Source organism: Gossypium hirsutum, chromosome A10, assembly GCF_007990345.1.
Source record: "Gossypium hirsutum isolate 1008001.06 chromosome A10, Gossypium_hirsutum_v2.1, whole genome shotgun sequence".
In the NCBI taxonomy this organism is placed as follows: domain Eukaryota; kingdom Viridiplantae; phylum Streptophyta; class Magnoliopsida; order Malvales; family Malvaceae; genus Gossypium; species Gossypium hirsutum.
The window spans coordinates 239,012-262,670 of NC_053433.1; the positions used below are offsets into that span (position 1 = coordinate 239,012).

At 31.9% G+C, this 23,659-nt stretch overlaps 4 protein-coding genes across 5 annotated transcripts; 3 read left to right on the top strand and 1 right to left on the bottom strand.

Moving 5' to 3' along the window:
- Positions 1-558: 558 nt before the first annotated feature.
- On the top strand, positions 559-3,327 carry LOC107925082 (uncharacterized). The gene is made up of 3 exons (XM_041079430.1): positions 559-993; positions 2,305-2,408; positions 2,915-3,327. The coding sequence occupies exons 1-2, from the start codon at positions 615-617 to the stop codon at positions 2,373-2,375; spliced, it is 450 nt and encodes a 149-aa protein (XP_040935364.1). The 5' UTR covers positions 559-614; the 3' UTR covers positions 2,376-2,408; positions 2,915-3,327.
- A 982-nt stretch (positions 3,328-4,309) lies between these two features.
- Positions 4,310-10,881, top strand: LOC107925076 (kelch repeat-containing protein At3g27220). The gene is made up of 7 exons (XM_016855641.2): positions 4,310-4,739; positions 4,824-5,006; positions 6,423-6,652; positions 7,493-7,663; positions 8,451-8,556; positions 9,526-9,732; positions 10,484-10,881. Exons 1-7 carry the CDS (start codon positions 4,509-4,511, stop codon positions 10,652-10,654), a joined length of 1,299 nt encoding a protein of 432 aa, XP_016711130.1. The 5' UTR covers positions 4,310-4,508; the 3' UTR covers positions 10,655-10,881.
- A 1,667-nt stretch (positions 10,882-12,548) lies between these two features.
- Positions 12,549-17,466, top strand: LOC107925073 (uncharacterized membrane protein At1g16860). Of its 2 annotated transcripts, none has more exons than XM_016855636.2 (5): positions 12,549-12,790; positions 15,003-15,968; positions 16,156-16,311; positions 16,468-16,679; positions 16,770-17,466. In XM_016855636.2, the coding sequence occupies exons 2-5, from the start codon at positions 15,084-15,086 to the stop codon at positions 16,960-16,962; spliced, it is 1,446 nt and encodes a 481-aa protein (XP_016711125.2). In that variant the 5' UTR covers positions 12,549-12,790; positions 15,003-15,083; the 3' UTR covers positions 16,963-17,466. The 2 variants fall into 2 exon arrangements, with proteins under 2 accessions (XP_016711125.2, XP_016711126.2); XM_016855637.2 differs by having other exon boundaries at positions 12,790-12,952.
- A 623-nt stretch (positions 17,467-18,089) lies between these two features.
- On the bottom strand, positions 18,090-22,829 carry LOC107925081 (F-box/kelch-repeat protein At1g51550). Its single transcript, XM_016855646.2, has 2 exons — positions 22,221-22,829; positions 18,090-19,183 (listed from the first exon to the last, which is right to left on the bottom strand). The coding sequence occupies exons 1-2, from the start codon at positions 22,816-22,818 to the stop codon at positions 18,213-18,215; spliced, it is 1,569 nt and encodes a 522-aa protein (XP_016711135.2). The 5' UTR covers positions 22,819-22,829; the 3' UTR covers positions 18,090-18,212.
- Between the last annotated feature and the right edge of the window lie 830 nt (positions 22,830-23,659).

Consider the following 23,659-nt stretch of genomic DNA (forward strand, 5'->3'; position numbering starts at 1 on the left):
TTGATTATCTATCCATATTAAATTATTATACGCCGTTTTAATAGAGAATTTTTCAACTCTATGAGGTTGTCAAAGATTAGTTTACTTTTTAATAGAATGATTAGTTTACTTTTTAATTTAATATACATGAACTAATTTACTTATTTTTTTAAGTAAAGAGTATAAAATTTAATTCAACTCTTAATATAAAGACTTATATAATACATTTACAAATGTATATTACATATGTATGTATATTGGTCATATCTCTAAACATGTGAAAAATAGCATAAATACATCATTCAACAAAAAGAGAACACACTACAAAACTAATTGGTTTTTAAGCACAAGTAAGCATTAAAAAAGAAAAAAATAATCTTTCTTGTATTCGCAACAAATGTGTTGTTTACATACAATTTTACGTAATTTATTTTTTCACAATTTTTAATTAAAACTTTAATATTGGGCCGGTCCAAATTCAACCTTAAGAGTTAAGACATATAAAATTTATAGAACCGAATCGCGACTCTACCGGCCCATATGTCTCTAAGCTCTATAAGTAGAGGCAGAGCCTGTAACTTTTAATACGTATCTTTGTTCCCTTTTCCCTTTCCCCATTATCCATTCACCGCTTAATGGCTCGTTCACTTTGCCAAACCGTAATCAAGCTACGACCCTTCACCAAACCTTGCACATCTTCCTCTCGTCTCGTTTCGTTGCGAACCCAATCGAGCCAACCCAATCATTTCGATCAGTCCGATGCTTCTTCCGAGTCTTCCTCCGATCCGCTCCTGCGAAAACTCGAAGACGCCATCCATCGGATCATTGTTCGCCGTTCGGCGCCCGATTGGCTCCCTTTCCTACCCGGATCCTCTTATTGGGTCCCGCCTCCCACGTCGCAATCATACGGCCTTGCTCAGATTGTTGAGAAATTGGCTAATCCTTTGACCCCGGAGGAGTCCTTGTCCACCACCACCATACGAGGTTGGCCTTCTTCCGAGTATTTCATCAAAGGTAATTTCAATTATCTAATTCTTAGCAATATGAATCCACCTTCTGCCTTTCAATTTTACGGTGGATTTGGATTTTTTTTTTAAATTTGGGGGAAAAGTTTGCCCTAACATTCAAATTGAATTTCGAGGATCCAATGCTATCAATTGCCCTGTAATTTTAACCTGTTTCCACTTTTCAATTTGATGGTGAACTTGATTATTTTTAAATTTGGGCAAACCCGCAAACTTTTACCCTAATATTCAATTTGATTTCCCAAGGACCTGCCGTTATGCTTATACTATTAAAAAATTTAATAATATAAATACGGTTCCTCTTTGTTGACCAATTCAACCTAGAACGTGGCGTTTTTTTTATTGAGTTATTCGGGTTTGTTCATTCTGACTAGAATATAATTGTTTATTATATAGGTTTATTTAGTTACCGGCATTGGGTATCTTTGAATAAGAGATTTCGCCATTGTTTTAGGCATATTACGGCGGCTGAAAATTAGTGATTGATAACTTGCGATTCATAGGTAAGAACCAGCTTTCTTTTCTTGAGAGAAAATACTATGTGATTGAGAAATTTTTTCTCAATGATGCCTAACTTCACCAGAAGTACGTAAGAAAATATTACTTTCGAACCTTTTGTATCCATTTTTTGACATATTTCAGATATGGGTGCTAAGATAAGACCAGAGACCAGAGACCAGAGAAAGGATCCTCCAAATACATTAAAAAATTTAGGAAAAAGTTGAGTATGCATCTGATACTTACACTTGAGTCTAAATAGCATAGCTTCTTAATTCTCCATTCAGCATTGCTGTGTGCTTTTCTGCATTTATATTACTAGAAAGTTTGAACCGTTAGTTAGCTTTTTCTATGTCTGTTTAGTTGGTGTTCGTTCTTACAACAGTTATGATATACATAGTAATGGACAAAGGTTTTAGGATTTAAGTTATATGGCTGTCGTCCATGTATCCCTCGTTAGAAAGGGATGAAGAAGACAAAGGTTTCTTCGCTGAATGAATTGCTAAATACTTATGTGCCAAATTTAACATTACAAGAGGACCCCGAGTTTGAGTAACATAGCTTCCGAACTTTCCATTATGCATTGCTGTGTACTTCTTTATTTTTTCTTAAAAAATTGTGGGTGCTATCAATAGAAAACTTGAAGGGTCATTGCTGTTCCAATGTTCATTATATGTAAGGATGGACAAATCTTGAATGGTCATTGTCTGAGAATGAGATTATTCCGGGAACCTGTATAAGATCAATATTCTTTTTTTTAAATGCTCATCTGCATAATATAATTTTCTTTACAATGTTACAGGTGGATCCCCCCATCCGGTGGAGGTAGAGATGAAATCGAATGCTTCATCTAAATCCGAGGAAGAAGGATGAAACCATTCTCATTGCACTAATAAGAGCATCTGGGTGAGTTATAATTTGCATCTCGCATTAATCAACATGAGTATCGTTAATTTTTTCTCTTCTGGTTTTTCTATATACTTGGGTGTCCGGAAATATCCCAGATAATGGTACTTAAGAAAAATGAATAATAGGAATAACATAGTTTTGCGTCTATACAATTTGATGAAGTTTATTGATGGTTAAAATGTCATAAGTCCTTGTTATTTTCATAAATTTAGAATTTAGTCTTTTTACTTTTCAGATTTTAAAATTTAGGTTCAACTGTTAATGTTTGATCATAATATTATTTTTTTAGTTACATGAGTATTTATATATATTTCACAAGATCTCACCAGCAAATTTAATTAAAAATTTTTAATAGGGTTAATAATTGGACTTGGAATTTGGAATCTGAAATATCAAGGGAGGGGAACTAAATTCTAAATTTATGAAAGAGTAGAGGGGACTTATGGCATATTTTAACCTTTATTGATTTATCAATTTTAAAGTCGAATTGGGGGACTTTGCAGGCTCAATAAGAAGTAGATTTGTTGACGAGGAGAGCTTTTTCAGTCAAGATTGGAGGAGCTGTACAGATGCAATATAAAAATGGAACTGAAATAAAAACCTTCTTTTTTCCTTTTCATTTTAACAGCTAAAATATGATATGTATTTTATGATGTATTATTAAAGAGATGATTAGATGTTATAAGTTTAGATTATTTGAGCATCGTCACTCCATGTTAAGCCTGTGCTTTGGCATTATATTCCAGCTTTTTCTACGTGTAAATATTTTTAAAAAAATGGTGTGAATATGGATTGTATTTGTAAGATTCTCCATTTCACTTTCTTCAATTGCTATGTCCAAATGTCTAGAAGAAAACATGTAAAAGTATTTTTATAGTAAAAAGGAAACAGATGTGTTTGGACTTTGCATGTTGAATTCATCATGTTTAGACTCTGTGGGTGGTTTAGTATTTTTATTCGATTCAAATAAATTATTCCAATTTGTATTTCTACTAATTAGGTGATTTGGTTAATGAGTTCATCAAAAGCATTAACGCTTATTTCTTCTCATATTAAACTCAAAACTTTAACCATTCTCTCTTCTAATAGAAATGTTATTTGGGATATATTTAACTTAACAACACTAAACTAGCAATCGACGATTGAAGATCTAACGATTAATATTGATTCACAAATATGTTACGTTTAAAAACAGAATTAAGAGTTTTTCATTGGTTGAGGCAGACTGTGCGAATAAAAAGGCTTTATAATCTTTTGGGTGCAGTTTATCCATTTTTATACCATTTTTATAATCTTTATAACATTTAGTCTATGAGTTTTTGCAATTTTTCTTATTTTGGTCTCCGAATTTTTTTATTTATATTAATTGCTGAACTTAACAATTTTTTTTTCAATTTTTGTTAGTACCAAAATTGACAAAGAAAAATTTTTAAGTTTAAAGATTAATATCGACAAAAAAATTTAAGGATTAAGTTGAAAAAATTTTCCAAGTTCAAGGATTAAATATTATTTTGTTCCATTAAATAAAACATTAAGGTAGAAGACTTTTCTAGCCCTCTAAAATTTTAAAGCGAGTAATTAAGAATTATCAAAATGGTATCGCTTTAATAAATTGGTTATAATATTAATATATTTTATTAATTTAATTTTAATTTAATAAATTTAATTTACAATATTTATATAAAATATATAAAGATTGAAGGTTGAATATTTCTTATATGCATCAAAATTATGTAAAATCTCGAATAATTAATGAATAATATTATTGTTAATTATTTTTAAAATTATAAGAATTAAATTATTTGCGACAAAAGCTTTGAATCCGCGAAAATCAGCTTAATTAAGTTAATGCTGTAAAATATATTCGATTAACTTTTTACTTGAATTCTACATATTCTACAAATCTGACTCAATTCAAACGAGCCCAGTTACATATACACGTATTTATCAGATCTAAAAAATCAAATTGAATTCAAGAAAAATTGAACTCGTATATATTTTTGTCAATCCTAATTTAACGTCGGTGTAAGAAAGGGATTGGATTCTGCAATTTGCAGCGACTTAGCAAAAAAGGAAAAAAGAAAAAAAAAGGATGCGATGGTGAGGCTAACAGGGAAGCAGCAGCATACACCGGGAACGATAAGATTTCTGTTGATATGCATTGGTATCGGTCTTTTATTGATCGGTCTCATTGCCGATATTTTCTGGGCTTCATCTTCTCGTTTCAAGCTTTCATCTCTTTCGATTTCTCATTCATCTGATTTTCCCGCTACATTTCCGTTAATGTTCACTGAGCCTCTTAATTCGTCGGCAAACCAAAAACCCAAGGTGAAAAACACTCTTTTTGTTGTTTCGGTGGTGGAAATGCAGATTCGATTCGATTTTAAACTGTTTTTTTGGTGTTTTTTCCAGGAGAAGAATGTTAAAGAAAAGAGTAAAGATGGTAGAGTTTTATCGGCTACTTTTGCTGATTTGCCTGCTCCTCAACTTAAATGGGAAAAGATGGCGCCTGCTCCTGTTCCTCGTTTAGATGGTGCTGCTATTCAGATTAAGAATCTTCTTTTTGTATTTGCTGGCTATGGTACCATTGATCATGTTAGTAACATATGATTACACTTTCTAGTTTGTTATTATTATTTTGGAGTGCAAATTACTTGATCTACTGAATTTAGAGCTTAGCTTAGCTTAGTTAGTTTATATAATCGTTCTTAAGAGGTGACATGTAGCGGATTTGGGTTCAAATATCAGTACATGCAATCCATTTCCCTACATCTAGGCTGTAGGTAAACCTAACAATTCATGTATCCTATCGCTTTTGTGCATTTTGCTGTGTCATAATCGTATCTTTGTGTATTTTGTCGTGCTTGGATTGTTAGTAAGACACAAACCACCCTTTCTAAATTCTCCAGTACTATATACTGATGTAATAAGCCTAGAAATTGTTATTATGGTTTACTGGATTCGGAGGTTAGCGCTGTTAGTTCATGTAGTCATTCTTAAGTGGTATATATAGGTCTGGGTTTGAATCTCTCTACATGCAACCTCATCTCCAGGCTGTACGGAGACCTGACAATTCATGTATTTTGCTGTGTCATCATTGTGCCTTCATGTATTTTGTTGTGTTACTCTTGATCGTGTCTTCATATAGTTTGTTGTGCATTACCCTTGATTGTATCTTCCTTAATCAATGGATATGGAACCATTGATTATGTTAGTTACATACTACTACCCTTTCTATGTTCCTCAGTATCATATGCTAATGTATTAGCCTTCCCTTTCTTGTTATTTCTTTTTACTTTTGAGACATGAAACTAATAAGCATTGCGATTGTTACTACTTTTGGAGTGCAAAAAACATGATTTACTTAATTTGTAGCTTAGTTAAGTTAGATCAATGGAGGCATTCTTAAGAGAGTTGTATATGGTAGGTTTGGGGTTGAATCTGAAAATATAAAATCCCTTTCCCTATGATCAGGCTATAACTGGACTTGATATGTCATGTTCATGTGTTTTGTAGTGTCATAATTGTGTGTTTATGTATGCATCGTAATCATGTTTAAGGTATTGTATATTTTATATAAATTTTGATACGTTAATAACTCATAATGTATAAATATTAAGACATTTTTGCATCTATGTCATGTTTATGTTATTTATATTGCTCCAACTCTTCATTTTGCTTGAAGTGTCTGTGTCTGGCACCGATATCGGACTCATTTTTGGAAATGGGTATAGAGCTATGACCCTCCAAATACATGGAAAAATTTAGAAAATTTAAACGTAGTAAAATTGTCACAAGCTATGTTCCTTGGCCTTGGATGTGACTGTCGGAACATATCCTGTGACGATTTTACCAAGTTCTTTGATTTCATTCATATTTGCAGTCCTATTGTGATAGTGTTTCCTTGGAGGAACTAATCTGCATTTTCAAGTTCTTATATGGTGATTTTTAAGCACGTATTTATGTTAAATAGAGTTATAGTTCTCACTCATTTCTGTTTTACTTCCTTAGGTGCATTCACATGTTGATATATACAATTTTACGGATAATACATGGGGAGGAAGATTTGATATGCCAAAAGAAATGGCACACTCACATTTAGGCATGGTGACGGATGGGCGATACATTTACATAGTCACTGGACAATACGGTCCTCAATGCAGAGGGCCTACAGCTCACACATTTATTCTTGATACTGAAACAAAGAAATGGAGTGACATGCCCCCTTTGCCTGTCCCTAGGTATGTGAATATCTCGAATCATGCTGGAGATGTGTAGTAATACTCTTGGAAGAAACAAGATGGCCTTGCCCCTGAGAAACTGTGGTTGTTTACTTTCAATGTGTTTAATTTATGTCTTGTTTGTAATGCTTTGTGAATTAACTTTTTCTTTGCTTTCGCTTCTGTTGAGTGGGTCCTGAACTTCTCTAGGTGAATATTTGAGTACCAAATAACAAAAGAGATAACGTGTTGCCATTTTCTTTCTGCTTCTTCAATGATCAATTCTTTAGAACAATAAATAGCATTTTTACCGTTAATTTACTAATTCAATCTTTAGAGTTTGTAGTTCAACTTCATTGCTATTTAGCAGTAGATTCTAACAAATAGCTTTGATCTAGTTTATGGCTGTTTCTATATGGTTTCCTATTGTTTCTTCATTGAATTAGCTCCATTGATGGGCTCATGATTAAACTTTGATCATTATGGGCTGGTACCAAGTTTGAGTCCTAGACAGGTGGGCCTAATTTTAACAGCTAGAACAGTAACATTGAAATTTGCTTACTCTTTGATGAGATTATATGAACAAATGCCTGAACCTGTCTTTTTGTTTTTAAGAAAAAATTCCTCTTCTTGTTTATGTTGGTTTGTTAACCCAATTTTCTCATTGACGATTCAGACATTATACATCTACTAAACTTAATTCTAGAAAATCTTTTTAGAAACCCAGTCTTTTTCTAACAGTTGATCTGTTGACTCTTCTATGAACTGGAAAAATATTGGTTCTGGGTAATTTCCAGATTTAGCTAGTTTCTCTAGTTTAATGGGAAAAACGCTCGAGAATGACAGGCCTCATATTTTCAGGTATGCACCAGCCACTCAACTTTGGAGAGGTAGACTTCATGTGATGGGTGGAAGCAAGGAGAATAGGCATACACCCGGATTAGAGCACTGGAGTCTCGCTGTAAAGGATGGGAAAGCATTAGAAACGGAATGGAGGAATGAAATACCCATTCCACGGGGTGGACCTCATAGGTTTGTCTACACGTTTTCTTTCAATATTGCTTTTCCCCGTCAACAAGTTGACAAATTATGCTTTTGGTGCTGTTTGGGCTTTTGATACATGTTCTTATTACGACGTGATTGTACATTTCAATTATGACTCCATTGCATCTTTTGTTGATTATTTATAGTTTTATACGTTTTTGTATAGTAAAAGCCTGAAAGGATGCGTGTATGCATGCTTAGTTTTTGCGGTTAATCATATCATACATAAAGCTAATGGAGACAATTTTTTATTTAATGACGCCATTACTGCAATTATGCAAATTTTGGCTTAAACTTCAGTTGCTAATGTCCAGGTTACTCGTAATCTAGTGTGGCTATGTGTCACACATTGGTATACTTAAATGTTTTTTAGTTTGTGGAGGGTCACTCGCATACACTCTTGTGCGGATATGTTTTGGAAACAACTATCAGACATGAATACTCCAAGAAAAACGAAGAGTAAGAGCAACGTAAACTGATAGGTTGCTCATATGTTTATTTCTTCATATCTTTAAGCAATTGTACCAATTGAATGAACATAGAACGCTTACCCAATAATGGAAACGGAAGAGAATGTAAATTCTGTTGGCTTGATTGAAACATTGAAATAGTTGGAACTTTGGAAGTATTGTCCTTGATCATGAAAGACTGCTTTAGTTGTATCCTAAGAGCATCTCTTTGTTTTTAATGGCCAAGAGAACTGCAACTTGATTTCAGTTGTGCATTCCTTATATAATCTCACGTAAACTTCATCTTTCAAATGTCATTGATGTAGGGCCTGTGTTGTGTTTAAAGATCATCTTTATGTTATTGGCGGTCAAGAGGGTGATTTTATGGCCAAACCTGGATCGCCTATTTTTAAATGCTCTCGAAGGATGGAGGTAAAAGGGCTATTTATGTTTTTCTTTACTGTTCTTTTCATGTGACTTTAATATGGTAGTACATCAATTTATCTAGGTTTGTTTACTTAAAGCATTCTATATCATCTTATCGATGATATCTAAATTAACCAAATTGGAATGATTTCTAGGTAACTGAAAGCCTTATTAAATTAGTGAACTTAATGTTGTTAATGAATGTGTTCTGGTTCTGTTGACAAAATGTTTATTTTTTAAAAGAATTTTGTTCCATTTTACTAGACATGAGAAAATAATGTCTTTAAGAATTTTGTACATGAACATTCTATCCTCTGCAGAATATATAGTACCTTTATGCATTATGAAGTTCTTTGTTACTTTGAACTTGGGACGCATCTCTGCCTTTTTACGATAGTTTTGATGTTCTCTTGGAGGTCATGAAGATATTAACGGATGGGTGAATGTACGTGAGAGGTCCTTCTATTATAGGGGCCTGATCAAATTAGTCCTTCTACTATTAAATAGATCAGTTTAGTCCCTATACTATTAAAAAGAATCAAATAAGGACAAATTGGAATAGAGTTAACATTTATTGTTTAACAGAGTTAATATTTTTAAAGTTTTTATGGTTCCGTAAATGAAATTTTTTGTTTGGAATTGAGCTGCAATTAATAATAATTTCCAAGATAGTTTTTATACAGTAAAAGTTAACTTTGTTACAAGTTGGACTTATTTGATCCTTTTTAATAGTATAGGGAATTGATCCATTTAATAATAGAGGGACTAATTTGATCCAGTCCCTATAATACACCTCCCAGATACTTTAACCTTAATGGATGATTTAAACATTTAATTGTTCTCATTACCAGGTGCATTGAGTTTTCCACTGGTTGTCTAACCTATCTTTTACTAATAAATTTAGTATCAATTGTATCTTTTCTATTAATATGAATCGAGCCATATATTCAACTTATTTTTCTAATTTTTCTTCAGGTGGTATATAGTGACGTATACATGCTGGATGACGAAATGAAGTGGAAAACGTTACCTCCGATGCCAAAACCAGATTCACATATCGAATTTGCTTGGGCTATTGTTAACAATTCTCTGGTTATTGCTGGAGGCACAACCGAGAAACACCCTATAACAAAAAAGATGATTCTGGTTGGAGAAGTGTTTCAGTTTAATCTAGATACACTGGTATCATCTTCTTCTTATCTTTTGTATGGCTTTATAATAGAAAATTTTCGTATTTTTGCATGTACTTACATACTCACAAGCTTTACATATTTTGCTTCGTGTTTTCTTGTTCATGCACGGTAGTGTTTAGGTATATGCATGTGCATAAGTGTGCAAGTGAGCATGTCTGTGTAATCATGCATGAAAGACCCCAATTTCTGTTCACATGCTGCCGTGTTATTGGATTTTTCTTGTTCATTTTCGAGTGTACTAAACTTTCAAACCTAGTAGTTTTCGGCTTTGACCATCCATTAATGCATGCAAGACTTGAGGAACCTTTTTCTGTTGTTCTTGCATTTGTACGGCTACCTCAATGATGCAGTGTTGGCTCACATGACTGACTATGTTACATTTTGTGTATACTGCTTCAAAATTTGAAACATGATAATAATCTACATGTTGTTCCATTTATGTTAACTCGATTTTGGGACGAATGTCATGCATGGATACATGTTCAGACACGGGTATATTTATTATGTATTTAGAGAATGTTTGGAGGATTATACGAACATACTCATGTCTGGTATGGACTTTAAAATTTTGAAGAGTCGAAGCAACGTAGGTTTGCACTAGAAGATCGAGAATCGAGTACTTTTGCGACATTTTAACCTCCAGTTGTCATTGAAGCAGCAACAGATGATTTTAAATATTGTATCGTTTGCTATTTACCTAAGCCATTAAAGCTCTAATATTTGTAATTCTGCTTTTACAGGAGTGGTCTGTGATCGGAAAACTTCCTTACCGAGTGAAGACCACACTTGTCGGATTCTGGCAAGAATATTTGTATTTCACGTCCGGGCAACGAGACAGAGGTCCGGATGATCCAGCACCGAGGAAAGTGATCGGAGAAATGTGGAGAACGAAGTTAAAACTGAACCCGTAATCTTCGGTTACGATACTCGGCTTCCTATCTGATCGATATTCATCTCGAATCGAAATCAAATATCTGTTAAACCTTCTTATGGAAACATTGTTTTATTAATTAGGTTTTTTAGGCAACATTCATCTCTTTTTGGTATAGTTATTACCACTGGAAGACTGTAATAGATAGGCAATTATTTAATATTTGTAATTTTAATTACTTAAAAAGAAAATTAAATTGTTCTTTTTCACGCTTCTTTTAAACTTTTACGAATTTATATATTAACTTTGGTTCAATGTACAATTTATACATAAATTTTGATTTGATACAATTATAAATATGAAAATTGAATTGTGCTTCATGAAATTCTAATTTTTATTCAATTTTATATATTTAAAGAAATGACTACATACATTTATTTTCATATGAGATTAATATGATTGTGCATGTATTATAGCAATAATGATTCGATAATATTAGTAATTTTTGAATATTGAATCAAATTAAAATGATATAATTTTAATATTTATTATTTTTACTAAATATAGGATTTAATTATTCATCAATGAGGGGTCTGTTTATGTTGAAATTAATGTCACGTGATACATTCAATATTTAATTATTTATGTAAATGGTGGAGAGAGTATTAAATAATATAACAAGGATCATTTCATTCATTATTAAATGATTTTATATTGTATGCCCGTTAAATAAAAACAAATTTAAAAAAAATAACAATTTATAAAACACGTAAATTATGTCACTGCATTTCTATATTTTTAACCATTCATGTTTAAAATTTTTTGAATATGATATATTTTTTTGAGTAGAAAAATACTCTATAAAGAAGTTACATCAACCAACTCATATCAAGTTAAATTAGAACCATTACAATCAGCCGACAACAGCTCTTTTATCGAAATTAGTGAAGCTTCAAATAATTGGTATTTATCGAATATGATATTTTAAACATGTAAAAAATTTATAACTTTTAAAATTTATTTAAACCAATCACACATTTAAAATATTTATATATTAAACATGCAAAAAAATTAAAAACATTAAATTTATTTATACCGATCACACATTTTAAATATTTATATATTAAACATGCAAAAAAATTAAAAAACTTATTGAATTTATTCATACAATCACACATTTTAAATATTTATATATTAAACATACAAAAAATTTAAAAACTTATTAAATTTATTCAAACTAAGCACACATTTTAAATATTTGTATATACATACATACTCTTTCAAATTTGTACCGATATACATAGAGACCTTTGTTTCATGTTTAAAGTTTAATGATGACAAAATATTTTAAAAAAATAATAAATATTACTTTTTATTTATGAAATAAAATCTATAAAAAATAATTTAAACCCAAAAATCTGAAAAAATGCCAAGAGTCCATGAGTCATGGTATTCAAAGATCAAATTATGAAAATTTCATATCTATCCAAACCTTACCAAGTTTGAGAATAAAGAAATAATAATTATGGGGTAAATAAATGAAAAGTTTTAGAAGTTATGGGGCAAAGTGAAAATAAGGCAAAAGGAACAAATCAAATCAAGGCATGTGTGTGCTTTGGAGTTGGATAAGTAAGTCACGCAGAAAATGTTAAAGTAATGGGTAAATCCGTCATTTTGATATTTGACCCCCATTTTTATGCTCTAAATATAATATTAATTATCTTTTCAAATTAATAATTATTAAAAAATTATTTATCGAATTAAAATTTGATTCCAACTCATTAATAATTTAACAAATGAAGTTCAATTCGAAGTTAAGCAAAAATCACTTTTAGCAAAATCATGCCACCCGCATGTGGACACTTTTAATCATTATCTTAAAATTATTATACAATTAAATATCAATATATTTTAGTTAAAATAATTTTCATATTTTCTTTAAAATAAAACAAGCTTAAAAGAGAAGAAAAAAAAGGAACGAACTTTAAAAAAAAAAAAAACCAGTAAGCAGCTAGAAACTAAAACAGAGAGACAGAGATTTTTTTTGGGGGGTTAATATATCTTTTTAGTATTTGTTAATTTTTTTTTAACTTTGTTTTTCCTCGTATAATGTCTGTAAATCTCTTGATTTCCTCAACTACTTCAGTTATATTTTCATCACCTTCTTCAATTTCAGGTATTTTCTCTTCTTCTTTTTTTTTTCCTTTCTATATCTTCCATTTTTCTTCTTTATTTTTTCCCGCAGATCTTTGATCTTTGCTATTTTGTTTCAAAATGAAGATCTGGGTATCTTTCGTTTTGTGATTTAGCGTTTGATTTCACTTTATTTTGCCTCTGGGTATTGTTTTTTTTAGCCATTTTTATTGTATTTGAATTTGTTTTGAGGAAAAAATGTAGTTTTTGAGTGACTGTTTAAGCTTGAAAACATCTACTTGTTTATGTAGATCTTTTCTTCTTCTTTTTGTACTTTAGTTTTAGTAAAATAAAAATAGGAATTTACTGGTTTCTATTTGGTTATTTGGTGACAAATTAGCCATTTTTAATATCTAGTTTCACTGTTTTAAGTTTGAAAGTATCTACTTGTTTGTATAGATCTTTTTTTTTTCCTTTTTAATCTATTTTTAGTAAAATAAAATGGGAGTTTACTTGGTTTTTTTACCCCCTTCTGATTTAGGCTTCTCAGTTTGTTTCTTTGGTGACAAAATAGCCTTTTTTGAAAAGGAATAAGAAAAGCTTGAAAATGTTGAAATCAACATTAGTTGAGCCTTTGTTTCAATTTGTGATCTGGGTTTTGCTTAGTTCTTTCATTTTGGGTGATTTATTGGAAATTTCCATTTTTTTGATCTCTTTAGAATCTGAGTTGTTTAACTTAGCTTGGTTCAATATAATTTTAGATCTTTACTTCTATTGTAAATGCTTTTGTGCATAGTGATACGAGACTATGTTGCTCCGACTCTTCATTTTCTTTTTAAGTGCATATGTTCCTCACTCATTTTCGTATTGGATATTTATCTGTATTAAACACTCACAAGTCTAAGTAATATAGATAGTAAATAGATTCAAGCATTTGTAGATAGTTTATTTACGAGAATATAAGAGCAAAGCAATCTCGAGGGAAGTAGTTAGCTTCATTGGTTTTGGTTACAAGGCGACAATCACAACCAAAGGTTAAGGCTAATGGAGTCTTTCTTTTGCATCAAGAAAGATAAAGGAAAGATCTCCTAGTGAAACCGTGCCATTTTTTAATACCTTAGGCTTAGGACAGGATAGTAAGGGAGTCCCTCAATAGCGCTCCTATCCCATGGCAGGATGTGTTCTATTCTCGCCCATGCAAGCACAACAAAGTTCTTGAGCTAAGTTGTAGGACATCATAGAACTTTATAAAATATTAAGCAGCGCAAGTTACGGTTCAAGTACTTTTAGTTCGTTTTTAGGGATCGTTTTGGGAGATTGTGACTGTTAGTATGGATGTGCACTGTGTTATAAGTACAATTACTGCAAGCTGAGATTCTTAAGGAGATCTTTTAATCAGAACACTCTGGATGGACTAGTTTTGATCAAATAAAAGTAGAGGGACTAATCCGCACAAAATGATAAGTACAGGGACTATTCTCAGGATTTTACCTTTTTTTCATTTTCTTTGTCCTGTCACTGCGTTTTCTTCTTTAGAATTCACGGTTACCGCATTGTTGTCAACCATTTATGTTGCATCAATTTTCATAGATTCGACTGAACTTCCACGATTTAACTATTGAATCCACTTATGCTTTAGCTCAAAATGGAAATTGGTGACGATATACATGTGTATTTGATTAGAACAGTATTTATCATATAGAAGAGCAATCCAAATACGTGCCTTTACTGCTGCTGTATATGTGTTTTTGTAAGTACCTGATTGGTTGCTAAAAGTACCATGGAGGCTCCTGTAATGGGAGTCAGATTGCATTTTGCTTCCACTACTTAGAAAATAGGCATATTAGTCCCTATACGTTAAATCAAAGAGCAAACTGGTCCTTCTATTAAAAATTTCATTCATTTCTACTGTTAAAAACTGGTCCCTATATGTTAGCATGATGTACACTTGGCATGCCACGTATCACTATTTGGTTATTCCATCAGCCATGTCAATTTACAAATGGATGGAATTTTTAGCAGAAAGGATCAATATGCTCTTTGAACTAAAATATAGGGACTAATTTGCTCATTTTTTTTGCGGGAGGCAAAATTCAATTTGACTCCTATTACAAGAGCCTTCATGGTACTTTTACTGTGAGTAGTTAGATCCATATTGTTTGATTCTTGATTCTCTATTGCACCGACCTATGTCTCTGTGATTATTAGAATTAAACTATTCATTCAATATTTAAGGTGCCTTTTTTCTATGTCAGGAGGACTCTAAGTTTTTTATCAACGGACTATTGGAAGCCTTTCTTGTGTGATATCTTCTGTATTTGTACGTCGGAAGCTCGATGGGTTCGAGATTCCCATCTCATCAGCTCAGCAATGGTCTTTATGTATCAGGTAGGCCAGAGCAGCCCAAGGAAAGAACTCCGACAATGAGCTCAGTAGCAATGCCCTATACTGGTGGTGATATCAAAAAGTCGGGAGAGTTGGGGAAAATGTTCGATATCCCTGTTGATGGCTCTAAGTCTCGGAAATCCGGACCTATAAGTAGTGCCCCTTCGAGGACTGGATCTTTCGGAGGTGCTGCTTCACACTCTGGACCAATCATGCCTACTACTGCAGCACCTCGAGCAGGCTATACCACCTCTGGTCCTGGACCTACAGGAGGCATGTCTGGTTCAACTTCATTAAAGAAGTCAAATTCTGGACCATTGAATCGACATGGGGATCCGGTAAAGAGAACATCCGGCCCTCAGTCTGGTGGACTAACATCGAGTGGACGCCAAAACTCCGGTCCTATTCCAGTCCTTCCTGCTACTGGTCTCATTACATCCGGGCCTATCTCTTCGGGCCCACTAAATTCATCCGGGGCTCCTAGAAAAGTATCTGGTCCTTTGGATACAATGGGATCAATGAAGGTACATGGTTCTGCTGTGAACATTCTTAACCATGACGATGATGAGTTTTCTTTTAAGAGGAACTTCCCGAAACCGATATTGTGGTCATTGATACTGCTTTTTGTGATGGGTTTCATTGCTGGGGGCTTTATTCTCGGAGCTGTTCACAATGTCATTCTCCTCATCGTTGTTGTGGTCCTTTTCGGTACTGTTGCTGCATTATTTGCTTGGAATTCGTGTTGGGGAAGAAGAGCTATTATGGGGTTCATTGCTCGTTATCCCGATGCTGAGCTCCGAAATGCAAAGAACGGACAATTGGTGAAGATCTCCGGGGTATGTGATTTAATGTTTGTGTATTAGTAATAGCGGTTACAAGGGTTAATCTTTTTATATGTGGTTCGAATATGTCAACTAAATAATTACCATGAGACGGAGCCTGTTCGATCAAAATCCTGATTCATGGAAAAATTGTAGAACTTGAATGAGTAAAGCTTTTCTAAATATTTGGTGTTTCTTGAAGGTTGTAACATGCGGAAATGTGCCACTCGAATCATCCTTCCAGAAAGTTCCTAGATGTGTTTATACATCTACTAATTTATACGAGTACCGCGGATGGGATTCTAAAGCAGCCAATCCTAAACATCGCCGATTTACGTGGGGGCTTCGATTGTCCGAAGTAAGTTGTTGGAGTATTCAGTTACTGATTTGATAAATGTTATGCGCCTTGAATTGACACAAGCGGTGATGTGATAAAGACATAAGGGCATATTTAAGAAAAGGAAAATGGTTTGGCCGACTCTTTTAACCTTTTCGTGTCTTATCTCTTTGACAGAGGCGTGCGGTTGACTTCTACATCTCCGATTTCCAGTCGGGTTTGAGAGCATTGGTAAAAACAGGCTACGGAGCAAGGGTGACTCCTTATGTGGATGATTCTGTTGTCATTGATGTTGACCCAGCCAGTGAAACATTACCTCCAGATTTCATTAGGTGGCTCGGAGAAAGGAACCTTTCGAGTGATGACCGTGTAATGCGGATAAAAGAAGGGTAAGTATCTGGATTATCTTATAAGTTGGTATAAAAAAAACTCGGAGAAACTATTTTGACTTTGGAATTTACAAATTCCGGTATTTGTAGGTATATCAAAGAAGGAAGCACGGTTAGTGTAATGGGAGTTGTTCAAAGAAACGACAACGTGCTCATGATCGTCCCTCCGTCCGAGCCAATAACAACAGGATGTCAATGTGCAAAGTGTATCTTCCCGGCCGGTCTCGAGGGTATTATAGTGAGATGTGAAGATACATCAAAGACCGATGTTATCCCGGTTTAGTAGTGTATGCTCGTTGTGGACTTTCTCAGGTAACATAGTTAAAATGATTATTCTTTCTTTATTTCTATGGCAATGGTGGCGGTGTTGGTGGGCGGAAAAATGGCACTTATGAGAGGCGATAATGCGATGACTTAGGAGTTTCGGGGTAGGTGATTGTCTTTGTTGTTGTCATTTTAACTCGTTGTATAGCTCTTTGGTTTCTATGTTGTTTTTCGATTTTTTGTTTTTCTTTTTAGTCCCCGTGTTTGACGTGTATTTGAACATGGCCATTGGGATATAACCTTTCAAGGACTTTTCGAATACATAAAAGAAAATACCCATGTCGAATACATATTTGTATTTGATACTCACACCCGAATCCGAGTAAAATAGGGCTCGGAGGCTTTTGTCATGGGGGTTGGCTTGATGTTATTAGGGAGTTTATGCGTGTTGAGTAGTAGATTGCAATTATGTAAAATAGAAACGAAAAAAAAATTTAATCTATGTTTTGCATTGTTTTATTCATATGATTCTCTCTTTCTTTTTTCTAGTATTTTATTTATTTTTTTCCAAGAATAATTTAATTTTTTATATAATGTTCATTTTTTATCCATAATCTTTTTAAATTTTTAAATTGGAAAAAAATTAGTTTAAGCATACTTGAATTTATGTTTTCTTAATTGCTGTAATTGCTGCAATTGCTGCAATAACGATCGAACTAAAACTTAATTAATTAATTTGTAGTGTTATGAGATAAAAAAGAGTTTTTTCTGAGCAAAAATGAGATTTTTTTAATATACAGATAAAAGCATAATTTTTTTCTTGATACGATAATTAAAGTTAAATATTAATTTAGTTTCAAACTCATAAACCTATTCACACAAAATTGTGGTCTATACAAGTGATCAGATTCATTTTGGGATAAGTTTGAATTTATATTTTTTAACTTCAAATTAACTCATATTTACAAATAATAAAAACACAAATAACTTTACTTTAACATTTTTATTTCTTATAATTAAATTAAAATAAAAAATATATTAGTCTTAAACAATAAAACAAGCTTTTAATTAGTTCAAGTTTGACACTTTGGAATTTTTTAAAAACTTCCGATTTAATCTATGAACAACTTTAATCAACACATGCAATTTTAAAATTACTGTTCATCCATGTCCATGAAACGCATACATATATATATACATGCACACATGGTACGTACATACCTACATACATACACAAGCCTCTAATCTCTTCTTTTTTTTTTTATTCCTTCATAACTGAAGTACCAACTTCACCAGAAATAGCTCACCATCAAACCTAAGCCCAGCCGGTTCAGCAGGCTGAAGCAATCCGTCGACCATTCCGCCGAACACGTACAAATATCGACCCGAATCATCGACACAAGCTCGATGAAATGATCGACACCCGGGTTTATAACCTTCGGGTGTAAGTCTTCTCCACTTGTTTGCTAACATTCTTTTCGAATTCAATCTTGTAGGATGCATTTTTTCTAATGATATGTGACTAATATCTAAGACCCAGAAATCATCTTTCCTATGCCTCAATGAATCTTCTCCTCCATGAATTAGTAACCGTCCCCCGATTATCGACGTAGCCGAATGTCCAACTCGTGGGAGAGAAACTCCGGCCGGTATGTTTTGCAACTCGTAAAAGATTTGAACCCATTTTGAGTAACCTTCGGTCACATGTAACACCCATATATCATTCAAAACTTCGTATCCCAATCCTCTTCCACCGAACAGAATCGTTTGCGTTTCGCTGATACATGTCAATGAATGTCCTGAACGAGCAGGAGGTGATGGATGGCTAACGATTTTATGCCATGTTCCGTAACATCGATTTTCAGACAGTTCTATAATCCATGTATCATCTAACCTGACACCATTTAAACCAATCCCTCCGTGGATAACCATCTTCCTAGAGCTTATACAACATGCAGCATGGGCTCCTCGTGGTGGTGGAGACGTCGAACCGACATCGAGTAGCTGCCATGACAGCGAGATGCCGAGGTTTTCGTGGAGTGAAACTTGTCCTAACCATGTATCACTGTGTCGGTCGCCTCTCTCGTTGATTCCTCCGAACAAAACAAGACAATTTTCAATAACAACACATGTATGGCCAAATCTTCCACTTGGGGTACCTGTTTGAATCTTCTGCCATTTTAGCATGTTTTGAGAATTGTTGCCGATGTAAACTGCCCATGTATCGTCAAGATCGCGTCCTAAAGGCAGCAAAAGTTCAAAAAGTTCAGATATCTGTGAGTTACTCAAATTCAAACGTGAGTATCAGACATCGAGATATATTGTCACATACATATATTTCCATGTATTTAGAGGATTATATCCAATAAAAGTATCATAGAGGCTCCTATACTAAGAATTAAATTACATTTTACTCTCTCGACTCAAAAAATGGGTAAAATAATCTTTTTTACATTAAATCAAAGTGCAAATTAATCATTTTTATTAAAAATTTCATCCATTTGTATTGTTAAAAACTGGCATGGTTAACCGATGCCAAATTACATTGATTTTTCACTAAAATACTCATGCTCTATATTTATGTTTCATGCATATTCTACCATAAGGCCCTTGTACTAAAAGTCAAATTACATTTTACCCTTTTAACTCAAAAAAATAAAGAAATTAATCATTGTATATTAGATTAAAGAGCAAATTGATTCTTTTCATTAAAAATTGACTTAATGACAAATTTAGCTACTAATGTTTACATGTTTTGTCAAAATGACCCTAATTATATTTTTAAACTTTTTTTGGCCATCAACCTTTTTTTTTTTTTTTCAAATTGCTTTTTTTAACAAATTTGATGAAAGTACCGTTAAAAAAGTTAACAACCTTAATTATGTTTACTTTCTTTAAATTAGGAGTTTTTTTTAATTTCATGTATGATTTATTTATTTTATTATTTTTCACATGTAATTTTTTTATTGAATTATCTAAGTAATAAATTATATCTCATTAAAAATATTTTACATCATCCTCGTTAATTTTTTTAATGGTACTTTCATCAAATCTGTTAAAAAAACAGTTAAAAAAAAACAAAAGTTTATAGCCAAAAATGGCTAAAAAATACAATTAGGGCCATTTTAATAAAACATGTAAACGTTAGTGGCCATTTTTGTCATTAAGCCTTAAAATTTTCATCCATTTCAACTAATAAAAACATATGTATCTCACAGAATAACTTGACAATTACACATGATGTGCCACATGTATCTCATTCTAGTGTGCAGGACCATTATTTAATAGTAGAAACAAATGAAAATTTTAATGGAAAGACAAATTTACTCTTTAATCTAACATATAAGAACTAATTTGCCCATTTTTTTTAGTAGAGGGGGAAAATATGGTCTGAGCACAAGGGCCTCTGTGATACTTTTACCAACATATTCGGACAAGGAAACAAATATAACTCTCAAATATACAAAAAAAAAACTTCTAAAAGAAATTGAACATACTTGTATTGAATATATACTCATATCTGACATTCACCTTAAAGTTTTAGACCTAACAATGCTAGTAGGGACAAAGCTAAAAAATCGCTTTAGAAGCAAAAGATGAATCATAGATTTTAAAGGGTTAAAATGTAATTTTAACATTATGTTAACTTTTAATTTCATAAATTTTAAAGAAATTAAAACACATAATTACCATTTTTGAGAAACCAAAGCCACGGCTTGCACCATAGAATGCTAGACATGACATGATTATACAACACCACAAAAATGAGTAAAACATGATAGGAAACATGACACAACACAAAAAAAGTAACATGAATGCAATATAACTATATAAGTACAACTATAACTATATAACACAATTCATTAACTTATCCAAAGTTCTATAAATATAAAATACCTTAAGCACAATACGAGAAGATACACAAATACGAAAAGAATACATGTATATCCAAATAAATCCAATCCACTGTTAACTTATCAAAAGTTCTATAAATATAAAATATCGTAAGTACGAATATTATACGAAAAAATATACAAATACAAAAAGAATACATATATAAACCAAGTAAATCCAATCGACTGTTAACTTATCAAAAGTTGTAAAACATAGAATACCTTAAGCGCAATTACAACACGAGAAGATGCACAAATACGAAAAAGAATACATGATAAGTTCTATAAATATAAATACGAGAAGATACACAAACACAAAAAGAATACACATATAACCAAACAAATCCAATCCACTGTTAACTTATCATTAGTTCTATATAAATATAAAATACTTTTAAGCACGATTATAATACGAGAAGATTAAAAGAATACATGTATAACCAAAATAAATCGTCTACTGGTAGTGGTTTCACTAAATTCAAGACTATAAGAGAAAAGCCATTCTAGGAAACATGCACCAAAAACAAAGCAAAATCATATATTAAGCTTTTGAGCCAACTACGCATAGTAAATTATATTTATATTATTCGGTTTTATTTTTGGGATAAATATCAAAATTATATATGAACTTTTATTTAATGTTCAATGTTATGAAGTTTGATTTTGACGATTTTATAAATGAATTTTTAATTTGATTCAATTTTTAGAAATCACTAACAACATTATCGAATTAATACCATTTTACGTTAATATATTATATAAAAAAACAATTGTATTAATTCGACATAAAAATAATTATATAAATTTATTTATTTAAATATATACAAGTAAATCAAAATCAAAATTCTTACATCAAATTATACATTTAACCAAAATTCATATATAAAATTAATATAAAAAATAAACACACAATGATATTTCAACATAAAACATTATGGATTTTAGTATCTTTATTTCCACCAAAGTTTCATTTGTCTTTTATATTAATTTTTTATAAAAATATTTATTACATAATTTAGATTTTCCTCTGCATCCTGACTATTCAATAATCTAATATATATATAAAACCTTGAATATTATAAAGTAGAATTATTACTTTTTTCTTGAAGTGTTTGAATTCAATATCTGTATTTTTCATATCATGAATATGATTCTCTAAATATCCTACTAAAGTCAAGCATATGATGCTACTGGTACTGATTTTACTAAATTCAAAAGAAACAATAACAGCTATGCCATTCCATGAAACATGCATCAAAATCAAAGATTAAAAAATAAAAGATATACTTCGATTTTTCATTTTACTTTGGAATATTTTAGCTCATCCATGGGGTATAAGTTTTCAAAATTCTTAATAAAAAAAAAGGAAATTAAAGTGACTGACCTCCTTCATAGCCGCCACCGAACAAAACCAAGCAACCGGAGACAAAATTGAGAGAGTGAGAAGCTCGAGGAACTGGCAAAACCAAATCGGGATCTGGCTCAGCGAGTTTGTAACAACAAACCGAGTCAACTCGAGAGACTTGTTTGTAAAGCCTAATCCAGGGAATCAATCGACGTTGTTCATCGTCATGAAAAGAAGATTTAAGAGCATCAACAGCAGTGTTTCCCCAATCTCTCCTGCAAACTGATTCCCATAGAATATCAGAAGTAGCCAAATACCTGAACTTCTTACAAGTCATGACGAAAGATAGGATTGAATCCATGGGAAGTAAAAGTAAGATTGTAAAGAGATGGTCAGTAGCTAAGCTAGCAATGGAGGAATATCCATTGATGAAGCTGGTGGTGGTGCTGGTTTCCGCCATGGAAGAAAAAAAACAAGGATTTGCGGTTTTTGTAATGATTGCTTGGAATTTTATGGCTATGATTAGTGGGGGGAGTGTGGAGAGAGGAGAAAGTAGCAGAGTGGAAAGCTCAATAATGGGCCTGCTTTGTTTTTCTTCCAATTTGACTATTATACTCTTTATGATATATATACACATATATGTGTAAGACAAATGCAAACACTGAATAAGTTAATATGTATCAATCTAATATACTTTATATAACAAAAATTAATCATTTGTTTGCCTTTTGAAATTTTGAGATCAAAAACTTTATGGGTTTTTCTTTTAGATTCTCTAAATTTATTTAAGTAATTTTTTAAAAATAGTTTTGTGATATTTTATGATTTTTTTTAAAATTAAGTGACTAGAACATAAATTTATTAATAATTTAATGATTTTATGTAATTTATTTATATATGAATTGTCAATATAGGTTATATAAAAAATTATACAAAATCAATAACTGAGTTTATTTTTAAGTTATAAAATATAAAATTGTTTGAAATGAATTAAATTAATGGAGATACTTATTCAAAGAAAGATATTAAATTAATTTATTTAGGAATTGGTATAAAACTCAATTAAATTAAAATTTTAATTTGTAATTTTATAATTTTATAATTTTTTTAGTCGAATGAATTAAACTGATTCAACAAGAGGGATCCACCACTGGTCGAATTCCCAAAACTTCGATTAGATGGTGAAAATGTTTAAGCGGGAAATGGTAAATAGGGTTTGGTATTAGCAGCAGCAAGGGCCAAGGAAAGAGAGAGGTGGGGCCTTGGATGTGTTTGTCCGTTTGCCTTTTTTTTTTGTCTTATTTCCTAATTTCTTTCGAAAATTTTAAATACATTTTTTGAATTTTTAAATAATTTATTAATATTAAAAATTTCATCATATGTAGGGTGAATAAAATTCGATTCGATTCAAAAAATTTGATAAAAAATTTAAATATTAAATTAAATAATTTGAGTTATTTGAGTTAATCAAGTTATTC

Excerpts from the sequence above, each read along its gene's own strand:
- LOC107925076 (XM_016855641.2), top strand. The coding sequence starts at position 4,509 with ATGGTGAGGCTAACAGGGAAGCAGCAGCATACACCGGGAACGATAAGA. Across the intron at positions 4,740-4,823 it reads CGGCAAACCAAAAACCCAAG|GAGAAGAATGTTAAAGAAAA; the intron begins GTGAAAAACACT and ends TGTTTTTTCCAG. Across the intron at positions 8,557-9,525 it reads AATGCTCTCGAAGGATGGAG|GTGGTATATAGTGACGTATA; the intron begins GTAAAAGGGCTA and ends ATTTTTCTTCAG.
- LOC107925081 (XM_016855646.2), bottom strand. The coding sequence starts at position 22,818 with ATGTGTATATATATCATAAAGAGTATAATAGTCAAATTGGAAGAAAAA. Across the intron at positions 19,184-22,220 it reads CGGTGGCGGCTATGAAGGAG|GACGCGATCTTGACGATACA; the intron begins GTCAGTCACTTT and ends TGCTGCCTTTAG.
- LOC107925073 (XM_016855636.2), top strand. The coding sequence starts at position 15,084 with ATGGGTTCGAGATTCCCATCTCATCAGCTCAGCAATGGTCTTTATGTA. Across the intron at positions 16,312-16,467 it reads GGGGGCTTCGATTGTCCGAA|AGGCGTGCGGTTGACTTCTA; the intron begins GTAAGTTGTTGG and ends TCTCTTTGACAG. Across the intron at positions 16,680-16,769 it reads GTAATGCGGATAAAAGAAGG|GTATATCAAAGAAGGAAGCA; the intron begins GTAAGTATCTGG and ends CGGTATTTGTAG.
- LOC107925082 (XM_041079430.1), top strand. The coding sequence starts at position 615 with ATGGCTCGTTCACTTTGCCAAACCGTAATCAAGCTACGACCCTTCACC. Across the intron at positions 994-2,304 it reads TTCCGAGTATTTCATCAAAG|GTGGATCCCCCCATCCGGTG; the intron begins GTAATTTCAATT and ends ACAATGTTACAG.